The sequence below is a fragment of the Manis javanica genome, chromosome 5 (assembly GCF_040802235.1).
Source record: "Manis javanica isolate MJ-LG chromosome 5, MJ_LKY, whole genome shotgun sequence".
Classification (NCBI taxonomy): Eukaryota; Metazoa; Chordata; class Mammalia; order Pholidota; family Manidae; genus Manis; species Manis javanica.
In genome coordinates this window covers 142112008-142132355 of record NC_133160.1, presented here as the reverse complement: position 1 = coordinate 142132355, position 20348 = coordinate 142112008, and the positions used below count along the sequence as shown (strand labels likewise).

At 36.0% G+C, this 20348-nt stretch overlaps 1 protein-coding gene across 4 annotated transcripts in view; it reads left to right on the top strand.

The window, feature by feature from the left end:
* The window catches only part of WDR19 (WD repeat domain 19), a 92395-nt gene that overhangs the window by 11022 nt on the left and 61025 nt on the right, over window positions 1-20348 (top strand). For 2 of the 4 annotated variants that reach the window (XM_017672864.3, XM_073237728.1), the window contains exons 5-9: window positions 856-971; window positions 4534-4649; window positions 8133-8213; window positions 9297-9409; window positions 9681-9854. In XM_017672864.3, the coding sequence (XP_017528353.2) occupies window positions 856-971; window positions 4534-4649; window positions 8133-8213; window positions 9297-9409; window positions 9681-9854 (600 nt within the window). Of the gene's footprint in view, window positions 1-855; window positions 972-4533; window positions 4650-8132; window positions 8214-9296; window positions 9410-9680; window positions 9855-20348 lie in introns of those variants that run through there. The other 2 variants (XM_073237729.1, XM_037002989.2) reach the window with 2 other exon arrangements.

The following is a 20348-nucleotide window of genomic DNA, read 5'->3' as shown; positions in this document are numbered from 1 at the left end:
TTAAGAGATCACTTTTTATGGAGATGTTGAGCATCACATAGCATTTTAAGCAGTTGCTTGAGAGCACCTGAGCTTACTACAATAGCAACAGGAGGTGGCTACGCAATTACTACAGTAGTACAGTGTCTATTGTAGTTAATTTAATGCAGTTATGATTTAATACTGCATCTTTACATTTGATTACATTTCTCTTGACTGTGAATGGCATCATATACTGTCTATAAGTGTTTGTGTGCATAAGTTTTGATAGTTTGAACTTTTTAATAACAATTGTAAATGATAAGAGTATCTACATATATTTTTTGCATTCATGACATAACTTTTTCTTAATTTTTTCAATATCTCTGAGCTGCACAGTTCATCTGCAAGTTGTTTCAGATTGTCACAAATCTTCAAAATTTTTTCCAATATATTTATTGAAAATAGTCCACTTATGAATGGACCCATGCAGTCCAAACCCATGTTGTTCAAAGTTCAGTGGTGCCATGATTCATTTTTGAGCATGAGATGTCATCATCCATTAAGATTTTTTTCCACATTTAGAATTATCAACTATCATAAGTAGACAAAATAGTAACTATCCCATCATGAGTCATGAAATTTGAGGTTTGTCATGATCGAATTGAAGTCTATATTCATTACACATTTTTATTTTAAGTCTAATCAACTGTATAGTCATTTTATAGTGTCTTCAAGATGTCTTTAGCACTTAGTCTTTGTCCTAAAGCATTATGTTGTAATTTTGTACTTCACCTTCTAAGGAGATGTTATAATTATTCATGAAGTACTTATTTAAAGAACTATTTAAAGTTTGTGATTGTGAATTGCTTAGTAATTTATATCTAAATGTTACAGGGACCAAATGTCTTTCCTTCTTTGGTCAAAAATTGGAAGTTTCCTGGCTGTTGGGACTGTAAAAGGAAATTTGCTCATTTATAATCGTCAGACATCTCGAAAGATTCCTATCCTTGGTAGGTTATACTTTATATTTGAGACGCTATACATAAATTTACATTTTACTGCCTCAGATTTGCCTGATATTACAAAGGAAATTCTGTAGTAGTCAGACTTCCCTGGTCAAACCTTAATCTGTAGCTGTACAAGAAGATCACCCCTCTTCACTGCCTGCTAAGAAATACTCGGGCTACACAGACTGTGTTAATGTAAGGTGAGCCTGTGCCTTTGGACACCAGTACATCAGTAGCATGGCTTCCATTTGTCCCTTTCTCATCCGGATTGTACCTCTGGACATGGAGTAGCTCACGTGCATATCAGCACATGAGAAGCTGGACTAAAACTTTCGGTGACGGGTTGGACAGAGTATGTCCACTCCACATCCCTAATTCTGACCTCTCACACTCACCAGACAATTGGTTTAGTCTAGGTGTGGGCTATGAGTTGTATTTGCCTCATGGTATATGACTCGATGGGATTTGTGTTTGTACCTTGTTTGACCTTATTGGTTCAATCTCTGATTCCTACAACCTCTGGTCACTTAGCATCTGCCCTCTGAATACCCAAGAAGAAACAGTATTGATTCCTTTCAATTACTGTTACATCATGCTGGTGAATAGTGAAACTAGTGGGCTTAATTACATCCACGTGGCCAGGAAAGATGTAATTTACTGAATTCTGGAGGTGAAAGTACCCACAGAACAAATTTGAGGAAATGCCTTCCAATTAAGGACACTTAATTATTTCAGTTTTTTTCACATTTATGTGTATCTTTAATATTAATATTTTTAGTGCTCCAGCTAAACAGTAATGTCATTGACCCATTTGAAAAATTAAAACATTTTGAGTTACCAAAATCAACTTTCACCATATAAATTAATTTGTCTATTTGACTTCAGTTAGGCATTTTTTATATCCCACTTCATCCGGAGGTATATCCTATCAGTTAAGTTTTAGGCCTCAGAAATTTGGACACCTGAGGTATAAGAAATTTGTCAAAGCATGATTATTTTGTGTCAGGTATCTGTCGTATAGACATGATTTTATATGTGATCTTTATATTTAATATGAATACTGATTCTGTCCTCAGTCTTATTTATAACTAGATAAAATGGGCTTGAAAAGATTCAAGTTTATGTACCTTAGGTCCTTTAGCTAAAAAAAATAGTTGCCTCTCTGACTTGGTTGCTTTTTTTCCTTTTAAATAACTTTCCTAAATCTAGGCCATTCTGCTTCATTTAGCTGCTACTATGGGAACCCAATCTGTCAGGATTTTATAATAAACTAAACTTTGTTACCCTGTTTCATCTTGCACTGATTTATTTCCTCCAACTACACTAAATACAGACAATTCTTACTTTTCATGGGTCTGATATACTTGAATTTAATTTACTATGATTTAATTAAATATTGCCAATCTCCCAATAACATGGTTCAAACTTCAGTTACCATAGTATATTAACTATGAGTTAACATTAATTGAAAAACTCAATACATGTTAAGTGCCTAACATGTACTGAGTAAGCAGGCACATAAAGCATGTTAACTTACAATTGATATTAAGGCCAACTTGAGTTCTGAGTACTAGAAGCAAAAGGGCTTTAACATACATAGGAAGGATGAGGAAGAAAGATTTTCCTCCCCCTTTCTTAGATATAGAAGGAAGTTTATCTTCGGCATCCTTCTACCTCTTTTCACATTCTCCTTTTTCCTTTCCTAATGCCCACCTTTTTGGATATCCAGTTCCCCCACTGTACCACCCAAGTGCCTTAATCTGTGATCAGCAAAATCTCCTATATCCCAGGCTCTTCTCTGAATGTTCCCTTTACTTTTGTGTCCTGGTCTCCTGATTTGAAATACTATCAGCATCCTGAGAACTCCCATATTTATTTCTTCCAAACTCTAGGCTCATATACAGCTGCTTACTCAACATCTTCAATGAGATGTCAAGTAAACACTTCAAATTTAACATCTCCAAAACCCTTTGATCCACAGCTTTCCCTCTGACCAGTGATGACACTCCATTCTTTTTAGATCTTCAGGCCAAACCTTAGTGCCATCCTTGATTCGTCTCTTTCTTATATCCTCCATATCTAATTTGCCGAAAGTCCTGTGGGATGTACTTTCACATGTCTCTAGCATCAGCTCCTGCTACCTCACCACCCCTCCTGCTACCACTGTGGTGTGGGCCTCAAACATCCTCCACCTTAATTTCTACAGTCTCTAAACTGGTCCCTGCAATCCATCTCTTGCTTCACTATAGAATATTCTCAGCCTAGAGGTCAGAGTGAGCCTTCTGTTCATTACCCTCCACTGGTTCTCCATCTCACCCAGAGTCAAAGCCAAAGTCCTCACAATAGCCAGCCAAGCCCTACCTAACCTGGCCCCTGCAACCTCTCTGACTTATCTGATAATTTGCTCTCCTCTCTTCCTCTGCCCCAGCCATGCTGTCCTCCTTGCTGAGGCTCTCACACACCAGGCATACACCTGCTTCGGGATCTACTCACTTAACAACTGTTTATTCAGAATGTACTTTCTACATAGGTACTGTATTAGGCTCTAAAGGGGTACAAAAATTAAAACGAATGTGGTCTCTGATCTCAATAACAGCTCAAATAGCTGACACTTATATAGCGTTCCCTATATACCTGGCATTCCTCTAAGTGCTTTAGCTCATTTGATCCACAACCCTATGAGATAGCTCCTACTACTATCCCTAATTTATGGATGATGTGATTAAAGAATAGAAATTTTCAGTAATTTACAGTATTTTGCAGTAAGTGGTGGAGCCAAGATTCAAATCCAGGCAGTCTGGCTCCAGAATATGTATCCTTAACCATTCTGCTTTTCACTGTAGATTAATCTTTGATACTCAAGGACTTATCTATCCCATGACCTTCCACAAATGCTCACAATGTCAAGCATATGAGCTCCTTCCCGCCAAAATGTAATTTTTATACGATAAACAGTCTTATATTGGTTTCAAGTATACAACACAGTTGTTCAACAGTTTTACACATTATTAAATCATCACCCCAACTAGTGCAGTTACTATCTATAAATGACTCAGTTCTTAACTCAAGTCTCACTGGGATACATTCGTATTTGCATTTTAGTATTATCACAAATCATATGTCCTTTAGTTATACACAAATAGTCAAAACAATGTAAATTTGCCAGGGGTCTACTGCGTCATGAAGCTGAATATAGTAAAAATAATGACAATGCTTTGGGATTTGCTTCTCTTAAGACATTATTGTTATGGGAAGTTTGGTTATGTGGTAAACAAAGTTGTTGAGAAATGGAATATCTTTTTATGTTAGTGCCTATGCTCATAATCCACATTAAATGTTGAAAGGAAAACAGTATTGTCCTTATATACCTTATATATTCATAGTTTGGTGATAAACTTTTCAGTAAGGTTGCTTAAACACCAACTGCTTTGATGAGATTTGATAAAATTCCTTGCATGTTTAATTTCCATGGTGTATTACTTAAACTTGAAGATTGACACCACAGATTTTTTTTTTAATTTTTGAGAAATCCATATATCTATACAAAAATGATCTTTTTTTTCAGGAAAGCATACTAAGAAAATCACATGTGGATGTTGGAATGCAGAAAATCTGCTTGCTTTAGGTGGTGAAGATAAAATGATTACAGTTAGTAATCAGGAAGGTGACACAATAAGACAGGTAATACAGTAATATCTCTTTGATCTGATATTTTCACATTTTCCCTTAAATAAAATTTGTCTATAACAACTAATCTATAAAATTTAAAAACCTCTATGTGAAATATGTTTATAATTTCATATTCTAAACATCACAAACTTTTCTTTTAATGTATTTGAACATTTGTCCTCATTATGAGTACTGTCTCTACATATACTCCTTTGTACATTTTCCATTGTCTAATATTAGCATGAATTATCAGCTCTGTGGTTATAGTCAGGCAGTATATTTCTGAGATAACTTTTACTTTATATATGTATATTTAAAATATAAATGTTAATAACTGGATCAGAGTCTGGTCTGCCTGATTCTAAAGCCCATACCTTTTAACTGATCAGTTAAATTGCTTCCAAACTAACCCTAATGAAATTCAACTTTAGGATTAAATTTTACTAGTATCAAAATTTTCCAGTTCACCAGATATTCAGCAGCTCTTCCTTAAGTGAATTTGTATTACCATAGCTACATAATCTCACCAATGGGAAATTTTACCTGGACTATGTGGCTCATGATTTAGTATTGCTAGAGCAATATTGGCTAACACATTCTTTCAATACCTGTACATGGCACTGTGCTATGTACTTTAGAAGAAATATGAAATATGGCCCTTTTATAATCTGTTTCTGCAAACTACCCCTAAAATTTAGCAGTTAAAACAATAAACATATATTGTTTCACAGTTTTTGTGGATGAATAATGCTGGCATAGTTAAGCTAGGTGCTCCAGGCTCAATGTCTCTCACAAAGCTGCAACTATTCTATAAGTTAAGGCTATCATCTCATCTGAAGGCTTGACTAGGGGAAAAATCTGTTTCCAAGCACACTCACATGATTGTGGACAGAATTAATTCCTTGCAGGTTTTTAGGCTCAAGACCTCAGTTCCTCTCAGGGTATTGATTAGAAGCCTGCCTCATTTCCTCGCCACCTGGATCTCTGCATAGAGTGCCTCACAACACAGCAGCTGGTGAGAGAATGAGAGCAGCCATTCAGGACTTAAGCCACAGTCTCTTAATAAATAACCTGGTATCAAAATCATTTTTTGCCATATTGTTTTTTCTAGAAGTGAGTCACTAGGTGCAGCCCACACTTAAGGGTGCTGAGATGGGGATTACACAAAGGCATAAAAAGCAGAAGTGAGGATCACTGTGGACCATTGTAGAGGCTGCCCTCCATTGGCTGGCCCTCTACTCTTAAGAAAATTGATCATGATGAAACACACATGGCCTTTTATAACTAATTGACAAATCTTGTGCCATAGTTTACAAGTCCTATAACATTTGAGAGAGAGAGGAGATCAATGAAAGTATGATTGTGAATATTTAAAAAAGAGAAGGTGATCTGAATCAATCAGGGTATAAGCTGAACTGTTGTAACAGAGAGAACCAAAATTATAAGAGCTCCAAGAATATGGTAGTTTGGGTAGCTTTTTTCTCTTCCTCTTTTTCATGCAACAGAGAGACATAGGCAGGTTATCTGTGTATTTCTGCTTCACAAGTTTGTACAGGAGTTCCAGGTTCCTTTTATCTTCTGCTCTGCCACTTTCTAGGGTGTTTTGCACTCGTCTGTAAGATTAAAGCTAGCATACCAGCCCCAGGGAAGGGAGAAAGCAGAATGGAATGCAAGAAATGTATAAAGTACCTGATCTGGAAGATGCATTTGTTATTTCTATTCATATCAGACTAGAACCTAGTGATATGGTCACACCTAACTGCTGTTAGAGAAACTACAAATTTAGTCTGCCTAGGTCACCACCATATGCCCTGCCAAAACTTGTGTAGTGGATACCATAAATCATCTAGCAGTCTCTATCATTCAGCCACGCAAAACAGCACGAACAAAGATGAGAGGAAAAACTTACTACAGCTTACTCATCACTTGTTCAAGATTGTTCAAGATTTGCTTGACTGAAGCTATGGGCTTTGAGAATTTATAAAAACAAGGCTGAAGAAGAAAGTTGTTTCCTGTAACTGAAAAGCTTTAAAGTTAGGCAGAAGTAAGTAACTCAGCCATGCTGAGCAAAACCATAGCCTGATTAAAGTGATTCTTAAGATTAATCTAGCATTAGTATAAAACATACTTTATAGAAACCTAATCATTTCAATCATTGTGTTTTGGTGCCTTTTAGAATTATGGTAGATAGACAGAACAAATCCTTTATCTTCCCATACTTTCTATCCATATCAGACATCATCAGTAGATACTGGCATTTTTTCTCCACTGACTCAAGACATGGCCTTAACAATATTTTTCTACATAACATCCCAGGAAGCCACTACTATTCAGCCATTATTCACATACAATATAATTATTTTCTATTTCTGGTCTTAAGAAGTATATATCCAGAATTGGACATACTGCTTAAGTTGTCATGTGGTAAACAAAGCATGAATTTATTTTTATTTCTCCTGCTGAGGACTGTCATGTTTTTTGAATCTGAAGATTGCTGTTTTCACCAGTCCTGGAAAATTCCTAGTCATTATCTCTTTAAATATTATTTCTTTCCCTTCCTATTCTCTCCTTCTGGAGCGTCTGTTAGATGTATGTTATACCTTCTTATATCTCTTAGTTTCTCTTTCATATTTTCTTTTTGTCACTCTGTGAATCTTACAGATAATCTCCTCAGATCAGTTCACTTATTCTTTTTTCAGACTTTTCTGAACTTCTCTCTGTCCCATTGAGTTGTTTTGTTTTGCTCTGTTTTGTTTTAATGATTACTTTTTATTTTTATAAAGTGCTTTATAATCCCTTTAAAAATCTGTCTGGACTTTTAAAAAAATGTCTTTTCTCATACTTATGAATCCTTTTATATCTTTCATCATTTTAAAGCATTATTTTGTGATCTCTCTCTGATAATTTTATTTTTAGGTCTCCTGACTCTTGTCCTTGAAGTATTGTTTTTTTGTGAGCTTTCTCATTTTGAATTGTGAGCTCATCTTCAGGAAGGCTTATCTGTGGAAACTTTTTGTAGCCTTGGAAGAGGCTTTGGGTTTATTTTTGCCAAACACTGCAGGGACTTTCTAGACCAGTTAAAATATAAATTTAAACCTTAGACTATAATGAGGATAGGAGGGAATGCCTTTGATTTGAAAAGAACTTTTCCAGCTTTTTTCTGACTCAAAGCTCAGCCCAAGTCAAGTGGGCTTCCTTATTGTCCCCTATCACCAGTTGCTCTGGAGAGTTGTAGCATCAGTTTAAAAATATACTTTGGTTTTCACTTTGATCTTTGCTGTGGTCCCTGGAAATTTTCCTTACCGTCTTTCAAGCTTATCGATCTATTTAATAAGATATATTTTGTCTCATCCAGAATTTCTAGGTGTTTATAGCAATAGAATTTTCAGGTTGGTAGTCCAACATATAACAGAAATGAAAATAAGGCACCTATTTTATTAATTTTCAGAAAGAATTTGAGTGTCATTTGGAGTGATAATATTTTTATTCCTATAGACACCAGTGAAATCAGAGCCTAGCGACATGCAGTTTTCCATGATGAAGACTGATGACCGAACCTTTGCTGCTGAAAACACAGTAAGAGTTGTAGATCAAAACCATGCTCAATTTTTCAGATGATTTTGTGGAGTATATTTTTTCCTTCTCTAGAATGGCTTAGAATCTATAGTGATAAATAAATTATGGTCTATCACTTATTAAACCATTGTAGACCCTAGTCTCTCAGGCCTAAAAGTTGTTTTTGCTGCTACTGGCTTTCTGGTATTACAGCAGAGGAGGATATCTTCCTATTACAGTTGGTATTACTCTTCTCATTCTTGTGGTAGCAAAAACAGTGAGGGTACCTTTATAAACAGAAGTATTGATTTCTATAAGGCTTTTTATTTTCACCCTATCTGATGTGGTGACCAGAGCTCTGGAAATTGTGGTTTTTACTTTTTTAATACCTTATAAGCATTTTCCCTGCCACATTTTAAGATTATGATATCCAGATGATTTTCATAATAAGTATGAATATATTTAAGTGAAATAATGAGTCTATTTCTTAAAAAGCTGTTATTAAATTGATAATAACTTATATTAATAGCACCTTAGAGTCAAGGAAATATATCGAGGTGTTTCTTTTTATATATATATATCCATCACCCTAATGTGTCCAATAAGTAATATACTCTTTTCTATCCCCAATGCAGTGACACCCTGCACTTAGAATTACAGTTAAGTATTGACTCATGTGAATAATAGATGGACACTAGTCTAGCCACATTGACCAGTGACCTGCAGGTGATGGAAAGAGTGCTGATATAAAAAGCCAAGACTATGCTCCAAATTTGAATTCAATTTCAATGAAAATATGTCAGACTTACAGTACTATATTGCATGGTACTCTTAATAATAAGAGGTATAGAGAATTTGAAAAAGGTATTCCACCAGCTATTTTCACACATTTCAAAGAATAGATATGTTTAAGACCAAGGACCCTTCCCAGTATATTAGTAAAATGTATTTTTTCATCACATTTTCTTACTAATTGTAACATTTAATGCATGCTAAATTTGACTCATTGTTTTCCTAAATCACGTTCAGCTGTTTGAATTTTTATTGATCTTTTCATGAAGCACTAAGTAATTCATTTCATAATCTTTAAATCTTTTCTGACAGATAAGTGTGGTGGTTGGAAAGAAAACTTTGTTTCTTTTTAATCTGAATAAACCAGATAGTCCAATTGATCTGGAATTTCAGCAGCGCTATGGCAGCATTGTCTGCTATAGCTGGTATGTATAAACAGCTCATTACAGAAAGATAGCCATGTGTTTTTCCTTACTAGTTATATTTAATTTTTCCTGTAGCATTTTCACTTATACATATGTATTTTTCTGGATTACAGACTGATTTAGTATATGAAACTTCCTAGTATATTTTCTGCACATGAGCCTTGATAAATTATATTCTCTAATTCCTTAGTTTTACAGTATTTGCTTATTTATTGTGTTGCCAATGATAATTAGTCTTTCTTTTTGCTGTATTATTTTCTTTATGCTCTAGGTATGGTGATGGCTACATCATGATTGGTTTTTCACATGGAATCTTTGTGGTCATTTCCACTCATATTCGAGAGATTGGCCAAGAGATATTTCAGGCTCATGACCATAAAGACAGTCTAACCAGTATTGCAGTATCACAGACCCTTAACAAAGCTGCTACATGTGGCGATACCTGGTAAGTTACATTCACAAATTCCCAGGAAAGCTTACATTAGGAATATTCAACGAATTCAACAAGACTTTGATAGCTAATAGAAATCAGTCAGTCATACTTCCTTGTACTCTTAGCACGTGTTTGCAATTTTATTAAGTATACAAGACCTAAAATGGAGTATGCTTGAAAATCAATCTTAAAAATGAAAGAGGCTGTTCTGGGTAAGACAGCCTATGGAGTAAGCACACTTCACCCTGTCTCTCTCACTCAATACAGCTATAAAACCTGGATAGAATGCATAAAACAGCTATTTAAGGACTCTGAAAGGTAAATAGGATCAGGCAGATGGAAGGAAAAAACCAGAATCTGAAGTAGCACTGAACCAGTGATGAGTCTCTTTCAGGACTCAAGGCAATCTGAAATCCAGAAGTAGGCATCAGAGCATAGACAGAGTGATCAAAGACATCCTCTAGTCTGGCTCAAGTTTCAGAAGAGAGAACTCCTAACACTCAATTTTCTTTCTCTCAAGCCCCAGCCACCAAACAATCACAGCATGGCACTGGGAGCAGTGGCAGTGGCAGCAGAAACCCACAGGCACCTAAAACTGATGGGGGATGACCTTCCTCTCCAGACAGAGGAGTTTGGTCCCAAGAAGATTGGGCAAACTCCTGTTGCTTGTTTTTCTCTCAGTCGTCTCACTGCTTGGGTGCTGATAGGTGACATTGTGGGAAGTAAAAGGCAGAGCAGGGTAACCAGAGCCCCAGCTTTCCTGCTGAAGACCAAAAAGTGGAACTCCAGGGACCCAGAATGTACCAGGGAGATCCTGCAGCAGGAGGAGCTCTGGAAAGCAGCCCTGTGAATATTTATGGACACCCAGGTTCACTCCTGAGCTGCATGTGGGTAGCTCATCCTAAACACATACCAAAGATTTTGAGAACTGAACTAAGGAATAGTTCATACTCAAGTCCTATACTGGCCACCGTGTGGGCCATGCAGGGGCTTACCGAAGTACCCCTGCAAAGGCTTTGAAAATGGAACTGACATTAAAACCATAACCCTCAGAAGACTGGTTGAAACTTGTTTCCTGAACCCGACTGGGCTGATTGCCTCTGCTTAAAAAAAAAAATTAACCTTTTTCATGGGATTTAAATAAGACACAGAGTCTCATTACAAAATCTCAAAGTATCTAGAATATAATCCCAAATTACTTGACATATAAAGAATCAGGAAAATTTCAACTCAGGAAAAGGCAACCAAAGATGCCAATGCCAAGATGATGCAGATAGCAGCTATTATAAAAATGCTCCAAGAGGTAACAGCTAGCATTCTAAAAACAAATGGAAATAAAGTCTCAGAAAAGAAACACAACCTATAAAGAAAACCAAATGGAGATTTTAGAACTGAAAAATACAGTTAACGTAGCATATTTAATAACAAAATGGAGATTCCAGAGTAAAGAGTCAGTGAACTTGAAGATGAATCAGTAAAAATAACCAATCTGAACACAAGGGAAAAAAGACTAGAAGGAGTCTCAGAGCTATGAAACATACCAAAAGGTCTAATATTTGGGTCATAAGAGTCTCAGAAGTGACTGGAAACTTCTCCTGTTTGGCAAAAGACATAAACCTATATATTATAAAAGCTCAGTAGATAACCCAAAAGGATAAATCCAAAGAAATCTAGGTCCAAACACATAAAAATACCCAAAAGGGGGATAAATCTGAAGGACTCAAGGCCCAGACTGCTGTAAACTAAAGACACAGTCTTGAAAATGGCCAGAGAACATTTCAAATGACAGTGGATTTCTCACCATAAATCATTGAGGCTAGAAGGTAGCATCACATTATTAAAGTACTGAAGGAAAAGAACTGTCAAATGAAATATCCATCAGCAAATAAAGTAAAATAAAAACATTCTCAGACGAAGGAAAATGAAAAGAATTTATTGCTAGCACACTTGCTCTGAAAGAATTGGCTGAAGGAAGTTCTTCAGATAGAACAGATGATGAGGTAATTTGGGACATCAAAAATAAAGGAAGAGCAGCAGATATGATAAATGACTGGGGAAATAGACTATGTTTTTCTTTTGAGATCTTTAACATGTATATGGTTATTGAAAACAAAAATTTTATTAGTGTCTGTATGTTCAGTACATGAAGATGTAATGCCTAAGGCAATTAGAATATAAAGGGGAGAAGGTAAAGTTCTTAGGTGATTTCTACATTCTGCTTCAAGTGGAAAATGCTACTTTTAAGTAAATTATGAAAAATTAAATACATATAATCTAGAGTACCACTAAAACTATATGAAGAGATATATACAAAAATATAATAGATAAAATGAGAACTAAAAAAATATTCAAATCTAAAGACAAGAAAGGAGAAACAGAGGAACAAAAGACAGAAGGAACAAATGGTAATAAAACATTAGACCTAAATTCAAAAATAAGAACTATATTAAATATAAATGACAAAATTATTAGACTATTAGAATGCAATTTATAAATGACTGTATTATATGCTGTCATTAAGAAACTTCAAATCTAATGGTATAACTAGATAAAAGCAAAAAGATGGGAAAGATAGACCATGCAAACACTAATCAAAAGAAAAATGGGGTCACTATATTGATACCAGAAAAAGAGCAAAGAAAGTTACTAGAGACAAAAAGGGATATTGCATACTGATTAGATATAATAATGCTAAATGAATATGTACCTAACAACAGAGCCCCAAAATACATGAAGTAAAAACTGACAGAATTGAAGGGAGAAATAGGCAATTAACACTAATAAGTGGACACTTCAGTACCCCACTTCAGTAACATATAGAACAAAGAGAGGTGATCAACAAGGAGAAAGAAGACTTTGTTATAAATATGTCAAATTAACACTAAGTGGAGCACAAGGTGTGGGATGGTTCAACAACACACAAGAAGAACTGAAGTAGAGAAGTTTTATTATTTACAGGTCCTGGAAGAAGTACTTGGCATTCTTCAAGGGGCCTCCCTGGGAGATCAAGGCAGAGTGCAGAGGTGCAGAGACATGACCCAGTGCACATGCCTTTAATAGGGCCCATTGATGGAGTGCTTTAGGGTTCCTGGGATAAGTCTGGATTGGTCAATTCAAGCCAAAAGAGTAGGTTTGGTAATCCTTATAGGGGTCTTCTAAGGGATTCATAAGGGGAAAGTGTTGGGAGACAGGGGAGACTGTTGATTACAACAGTCACCTTAGGAACTTATATTTATTTGTGACTCTGTGGGCTGCTATCCACAGCATGTACTTGCATGAGGGGCTAGTCTCAATTTAAGGTCACTTCAGGCCACTTAGCCAAACAAATGAATGCCAAGATAGCAATACCATGGAGTAGCTTAGCCAAAATCTCAACAGACTTGGAGAATGCTGTAAACCATCTAGACCTAACAGACATCTATAGAACACACCACCCAACAACCGAATATACATATTTTCTAAGAACCCATGGAACATGAACCAAGGTAGCTCATGTCCTGGGCCTTGAAACAAGTCTCAACAAATTTAAATGGAAATCACACAAAATGTGTTCTCTGACCATTATATAATCACACTTGAAATCAGTAACAGCAAGACAACAGGAAATTCTCTAAACACTTAGAACTTAATATACTTCCAAATAATTCATGAGTATATCTCAAAGCAAATTCAAAAACAGAACTGGATGAAAATAAAAATGCAACAGATCAAAATTAGGGTGTATCAAATTAGAGGCAAGTCAACGTCAAATTAGAGGCAACTGCTTTTAAAGCAGTGCTAAGAAGAAAATTTATAGTTCTAAATGCTTACATAGGAAAGAGAAGAGGCCTCAAGACAGTAATCTAAGTTCCTACCTCAAGAACTAGAAAAAGGAGCAAAATAAGTCCAAAGCAGAAGAAATAAAATAATAAAGAATAGAAATTAATGAAATTGAAAATAAGAAAATGGGAAAAAAATCAAGAAGGCTTTTTTTGAAAAAAATAAAATACATAAACTTCCAGTAAGAATGACAAAAAAAGATTCAAATCCCCAGTAGGAATGAATAGGAGCATCTCTACAGATCTAGAAGCAAGTAAAAGGGTAATAAAGGAATGTACAACCTTACACTCAGAAATTTGACAACTTAGAAGATATGGAACTGTTCACAGAAAAACCTGAATATGAATGTTTATAGCAGTTTTATATGTTATAAGTCAAAAACCTGAAACAATACAGATATCCTAAGTGAGTGAGTGGTTAAACATAGTGTTATGTCCATACCGTGGAATACTATTCAGCAATATAAAGGAGCCAGCTTGGTAAACACAACTTGGGTGAATCTTCAGTGAATTATGCTGAGTGAAAAGTCAGTCTCCAAAGTTTGCATACCATGGTATTCCATTTATGTAATATTCTTGAAATGATAACATTATAGAAATGGAGACCAGACTAGTAGTGGCCAGGGGTTAGGGATGGGCGCTGTGGTGTGGAGAAAGGAGGTGTGCTTATGTAAGGGCAACAAAAGGATCCTCATGGTGAGGGAACTGTTCTGTATCCTGACTGTGGTTGGGATCTGAGAAATCTCACAGGTGATAAAATTGCATAGAATTAAATACATACATGCACACACCCAAAATGGGTACATCTGAATAAGACTAATGAGTTGTATCAATGTCAGATCCTGATGAAGGTAAGATACTATAATTTTTTATGATGTTACCATTGGGGAAAAGGCAAATGGTACACAGAATCTCTATGCATTATTTCTTCCAACTATCATTGTGGATCTACAATTATATCAAGATAAAAAGTTTAATTAAATGAAAATAAAAAGGGAAAACACTGGGAGGGAGGAGAAGAGAGGCAGGAAAGAGAGAGGAAAGGAGACGAAGGAAAGAAATACCACAACTATTAGGTTCCAGCATTGTGCTACACAGTGTTCATTTGTATTAACCAACTTATCTTCCCAATAACCCTAAGAAGTAATATGTCCCCATTTTTCAGAGCTTTCAAACTAGGCTTTGTGATTCCAAATTGAATGCTCTTGGAATTACACCTTACTTCTTTTTTTTTTTTATTAAGGTATTATTGATATACACTCTTACGAAGGTTTCACATGAAAAAACAATGTGGTTACTACATTCACCCATATTATCAAGTCCCCACCCATACTCCAGTGCAGTCACTGTCCATCAGTGCAGCAAGATGCCACAGATCCACTATTTGCCTTCTCTGTGCTATACAGTTCTCCCCGTGATCCCCCACACCATGTGTACTAAACATAATACACCTCAATCCCCTTCTCCTGCTGTCCCACACTCTGAGTCTGCTGCTATTTTGTTCCTTCAGTTTTGCTTTGTTGTTTTACTCTACAAATGAGGGAAATCATTTGGCATTTGTCTTTCTCCGCCTGGCTTATTTCACTGAGCATAATGTCCTCCAGCTCCATCCATGTTGTTGCAAATGGTAGGATTTGTTTCTTATGGCTGAATAGTATTTCATTGTGCATATGTACCACATCTTCTTTATCCATTCATTTACTGATGGGCACTTACGTTGCTTCCATTTCTTGGCTATTGTAAATAGTGCTGCAATAAACATAGGGGTGCATATGTCCTTTTGAATCTGAGAAGTTGTGTTCTTTGGGTAAATTCCAAGGAGTAAGATTCTGGAGTCAAATGGTATTTCTATGTTTAGTTTTTTGAGGAACCTCCATATTGCTTTCCACAATGGTTGAACTAGCTTACATTCCCACCAGCAGTGGAGGAGGGTTCCCCTTTCTCTGCATCCTCGCCAGCATTTGTTGTTCTTAGTCTTTTCAATGCTGGCCATCCTTACTGGTGTGAGGTGATATCTCATTGTGGTTTTAATTTGCATTTCCCTGATGATTAGTGATGTGGAGCATCTTTTCATGTGTCTGTTGGCCATCTGAATTTCTTCTTTAGAAAACTGTCTCTTCATATCTTCTGCCCATTTTTTAATTGGGTTCTTTGTTTTTTGGGTGTTGAGGCCTGTAAGTTCTCTATATATTTTGGATTTTAACTCCTTGTCAGATATGTCATTTACAAATATATTCTCCCATACTGTAGGATGCCTTTTTGTTCTGTTAATGGCGTCCTTTGCTGTACAGAACTCTGTAGTTTGATGTAGTTACATCAGTTCATTTTTGCTTTTGTTTACCTTGCTCAAGGAGATGTATTCAGGAAGAAGTTGCTCATGCTTATATTCAGGAGATTTTTGCCTATGCTGTCTTCTAAGAGTTTTATGGTTTCATGACTTACATTCAGGTCTTTGATCCATTTTGAGTTTACATTTGTGTATGGGGTTATGGCTCCTTTATCGTATATTAATCGGCCATATATGGCTGAGTTTATATCAGGGCTGTCTAGTCCGTTCTGTTGGTCTATGGGTCTGTTCTTGTGCCAGTACCAAATTGTCTTCATTACTGTGGCTTTGTAGTAGAGCTTGAAGTTGGGGAGCATAATCTCCACAGCTTTATACTTCCTTCTCAGGATTACTTTGGCTATTCAGAGTCTTTTGTGGTTGCATATGAATTTCAGAACAATTTTCTCTAGTTCGTTGAAGATGCTGTTGGTATTTTGATAGGAATTGCATTGAATCTGTAGATTGCTTTAGGCAAGATGGCCATTTTGACAATATTAAATCTTCCTATCCATGAGCATGGGATGTGTTTCTATTTATTGGTATCTTCTTTAATTTCTCTAATGAGTGTCTTGTAGTTTTCAGAGTACAGGTCTTTCACTTCCTTGGTTGGATTTATTCCTAGGTATTTTATTCTTTTTGATGCACCTGTGAATGGCATTGTTTTCCTGATTTCTCTCTCTGCTAGTTCATTGTTAGTGTATAGGAATACCACAGATTTTTGTATAAATTTTCTATCCTGCAATTTTGCTGAATTCAGATATTAGATCTAGTAGTTTTGGAGTGGATTCTTTAGGGTTTTTTATGTGCAATATCATGTCATCTGCAAACAGTGACAGTTTAACTTCTTCCTTGCCTATCTGGATGCCTTTTATTTCTTTGTGTTGTCTGGTTGCTCTGGCTAGGAGCACCAGTACTATGTTGAATAGAAGTGGGGAAAGTAGGCATCCTTGACTTGTTCCCGATCTTAAAGGAAAAGCTTTCAGCTTCTCGCTGTCAAGTATAATGTTGGCTGTGGGTTTGTCATATATGGCCTTTATTATGTTGAGATACTTGCCCTCTATACCCATTTTGTTGGGAGTTTTTATCATGAATGGATGTTGAATTTTGTCAAATGCTTTTTCAGCATCTTTGGAGATGATCACGTGTTTTTTGTCCTTCTTTTTGTTTATGTGGTGGATGATGTTGATGGATTTTCGAATGTTGTACCATACTTGCATCCCTGGGATGAATCCCACTTGATCATCTTGATGTACTTTTGAAGGATGATCTTTTTGATGTACTTTTGAATTTGGTTTGCTAATATTTTGTTGAGTGTTTTTGCATCTATGTTCATCAGGGATATTGGTCTGTAATTTTCTTTTTTTGTGGTGTCTTTGCCTGGTTTTGGTATTAGAGTGATGATTGCCTCCTGGAATGAGTTTGGGAGTACTCCCTCTTCTTCTACTCTTTGGAAAACTTTGAGGAGGATGGTTATTAGGTCTTCACTAAATGTTTGATAAAATTCAGCAGTGAAGCCATCTGGTCCAGGGATTTTGTTCTTGGTAGGTTTTTGATTACCATTTCAATTTCATTGCCAGTAATTGGTCTATTCAGATTCTCTGTTTCTTTCTGGGTCAGCCTTGGAAGGTTGTATTTTTCTAGAAAGTTGTCCATTTCTTCTAGGTTTTCCAATTTATTAACATTATTTTTCATAGTATTCTCTAATAATTCTTTGTATTTCTGTGGTATCCATAGTAATTTTTCCTTTCTCATTTCTGATTCTGTTTATGTGAATAGACTCTCTTTTTTTTTGGTAAGTCTGACTAAGGGTTTATCTATTTTGTTTATTTTCTTGAACCAGCTCTTGCTTTCATTGATTCTTTCTATTGTTTTACTCTTCTCGATTTTATTTATTTATGCTCTAATCTTTATTATATCCCTCCTTCTACTGACTTTGGGCCTCATTTGTTCTTCTTTTTCTCATTTCATTAATTGTGAGTTTAGACTGCTCATATGGGATTGTTCTTCTTTCCTGAGGTAAGCCTGTATTGTAATATACTTTCCTCTCAGCACGACCTTGGCTGCGTCCCACAGATTTTGCGGTGTTGAATTATTGTTGTCATTTGTCTCCATATATTGTTTGATCTCTGTTTTTATTTGGTCATTGATCCATTGGTTTTTTAGGAGCATGTTGTGAAGCCTCCATGTGTTTGTGGGATTTTTCATTTTCTTTGCGTAATTTATTTCAAGTTTCATACCTTTGTAGTCTGAGAAACTGGTTGGTACAATTTCAATCTTTTTGAATTTACCAAGGTGTCTTTTTGTGGTCTAGTACATCATCTATTCTTGAAAATGTTCCATGTGCACTTAAGAAGAATGTGTATTCTGCTGCTTTTGAGTGTAGAGTTCTGTAGATGTCTGTTAGGTCCATCTGCTCTAATGTGTTGTTCAGTGCCTCTGTGTCCTTACTTATTTTCTGTCTGGTTGATCTGTCTTTCTGAGTGAGTGGAGTGTTGAAGTCTCCTAGAATGAATGCCTTGCATTCTGTTTCCCCTTTTAATTCTGTTAGTATTTGTTTCACATATGTAGGTACTCCTGTGTTGGGTGCATAGATATTTATAATGGTTTTATCTTCTTGTTGGATTGACCCCTTTATCATTATGTAATGTCCTTCTTTGTTTCTTGTGACTTTCTTTGTTTTGAAATCTATTTTGTCTGATACAAGTACTGCAACTCCTGTTTTTTTCTCCTTATTAGTTGCATGAAATATCTTTTTCCATCCCTTCACTTTTAGTCTGTGTATGTCTTTGGGTTTAATGTGAGTCTCTTGTAGGCAGCAAATAGATTTGTTTTGTTTTTTTATCCATTCAATGACTCTATGTCTTTTGATTGGTGCATTCAGACCATTTACATTTAGGGTGATTATCTATAGGTATGTACTTATTGCCATTGCAGGCTTTAGATTCATGGTTATCAAAGGTTCAAGGTTAACTTCCTTACTATCTAAGAGTCTAACTTAACTCACTTAATATGCTATTGCAAACACAATCTCAAGGTTCCTTTCTTTTTCTCCTCCTTTTCTTCCTCCTCCATTGTTTATATATTAGGTATCATATTCTGTAGTCTTTAATTCTGCATTTACTTTGTAATTAGCTCTTCTACTTTCTTTACTGTGGTTTTATTTCCTCTGGTAACAGCTATTAAACCTTAGGAACACTTGCATCTATAGCAGTCCTTCCAAAATATACTGTGCAGTCCCATCCTGGCTCTGCCCTCCGGGTCTTGTTTTTTTATCCATTCAGTGACTGTGTGTCTTTTGATTGGTGCATTCAGTCCATTTACATTTTGGGTGATTATCGATAGGTATGTACTTATTGCCATTTCAGGCTTTAGATTCGTGTTTACCAAAGGTTCCAGGTTACTTTCCTTACTATCTAAGAGTCTAACTTAACTCACTTAGTATGCTGTTACAAACACCATCTAAAGGTTCTTTTCTATTTGTCCTCCAGTTTCTTCCTCCTTCATTCTTTATATATTAGGTATCAAATTCAGTACTTTTTGTCTATCCTTTGATTGACTTTGGGGATAGTTAATTCAGTTTTGCATTTGCTTCGTAATTAGTTGTTCTAGTTTCTTTACTATGGTTTTATTATCTCTGGTGACAGCTATTCAACTTTAGGAACACTTCCATCTGTAGCAGTCCCTCTAAAATAGACTGTAGAGATGGTTTGTGGGAGGTAAATTCTCTCAGCTTTTGCTTATCTGGAAATCGTTTAATCCCTCCTTCAAATTTAAATGATAATCTTGCTGGATAAAGTCATCTTGGTTCCAGGTCCTTCTGCTTCATTGCATTGAATACATCATGCCACTCCCTTCTGGCCTGTAAGGTTTCTCCTGAGAAGTCTGATGTTAGCCTGATAGGCTTTCCTTTGTATGTGATCTTATTTCTGTCTCTGGCTGCTTTTAGCAGTCTCCTTATCCTTGATCTTTTCCATTTTAATTACTATGTGTCTTGGTGTTGTCTTCCTTGGGTCCCTTGTGTTGGGAGGTCTGTAGATCTCCATGGCCTGAGAGACTATCTCCTTCCCCAGATTGGGGAAGTTTTCAGCAACTACCTCCTCAAAGACACTTTCTATCCCTTTCTCTCTCTCTTCTTCTTCTGGTATCCCTATAATGCGAATATTGATCCACTTAGATTGGTCACACAGTTCTCTCAATATTCTTTCATTCTTAGAGATCCTTTTTTCTCTCTCTGTGCCTCAGCTTCTTTGTATTCCTCTTCTCTAGTTTCTATTTCATTTATTGTCTCCTCCACTGTATCCAACCTGCTTTTAATACCCTCCATTGTGCTCTTCAACGATTGGATCTCCAACTGGAATTCAT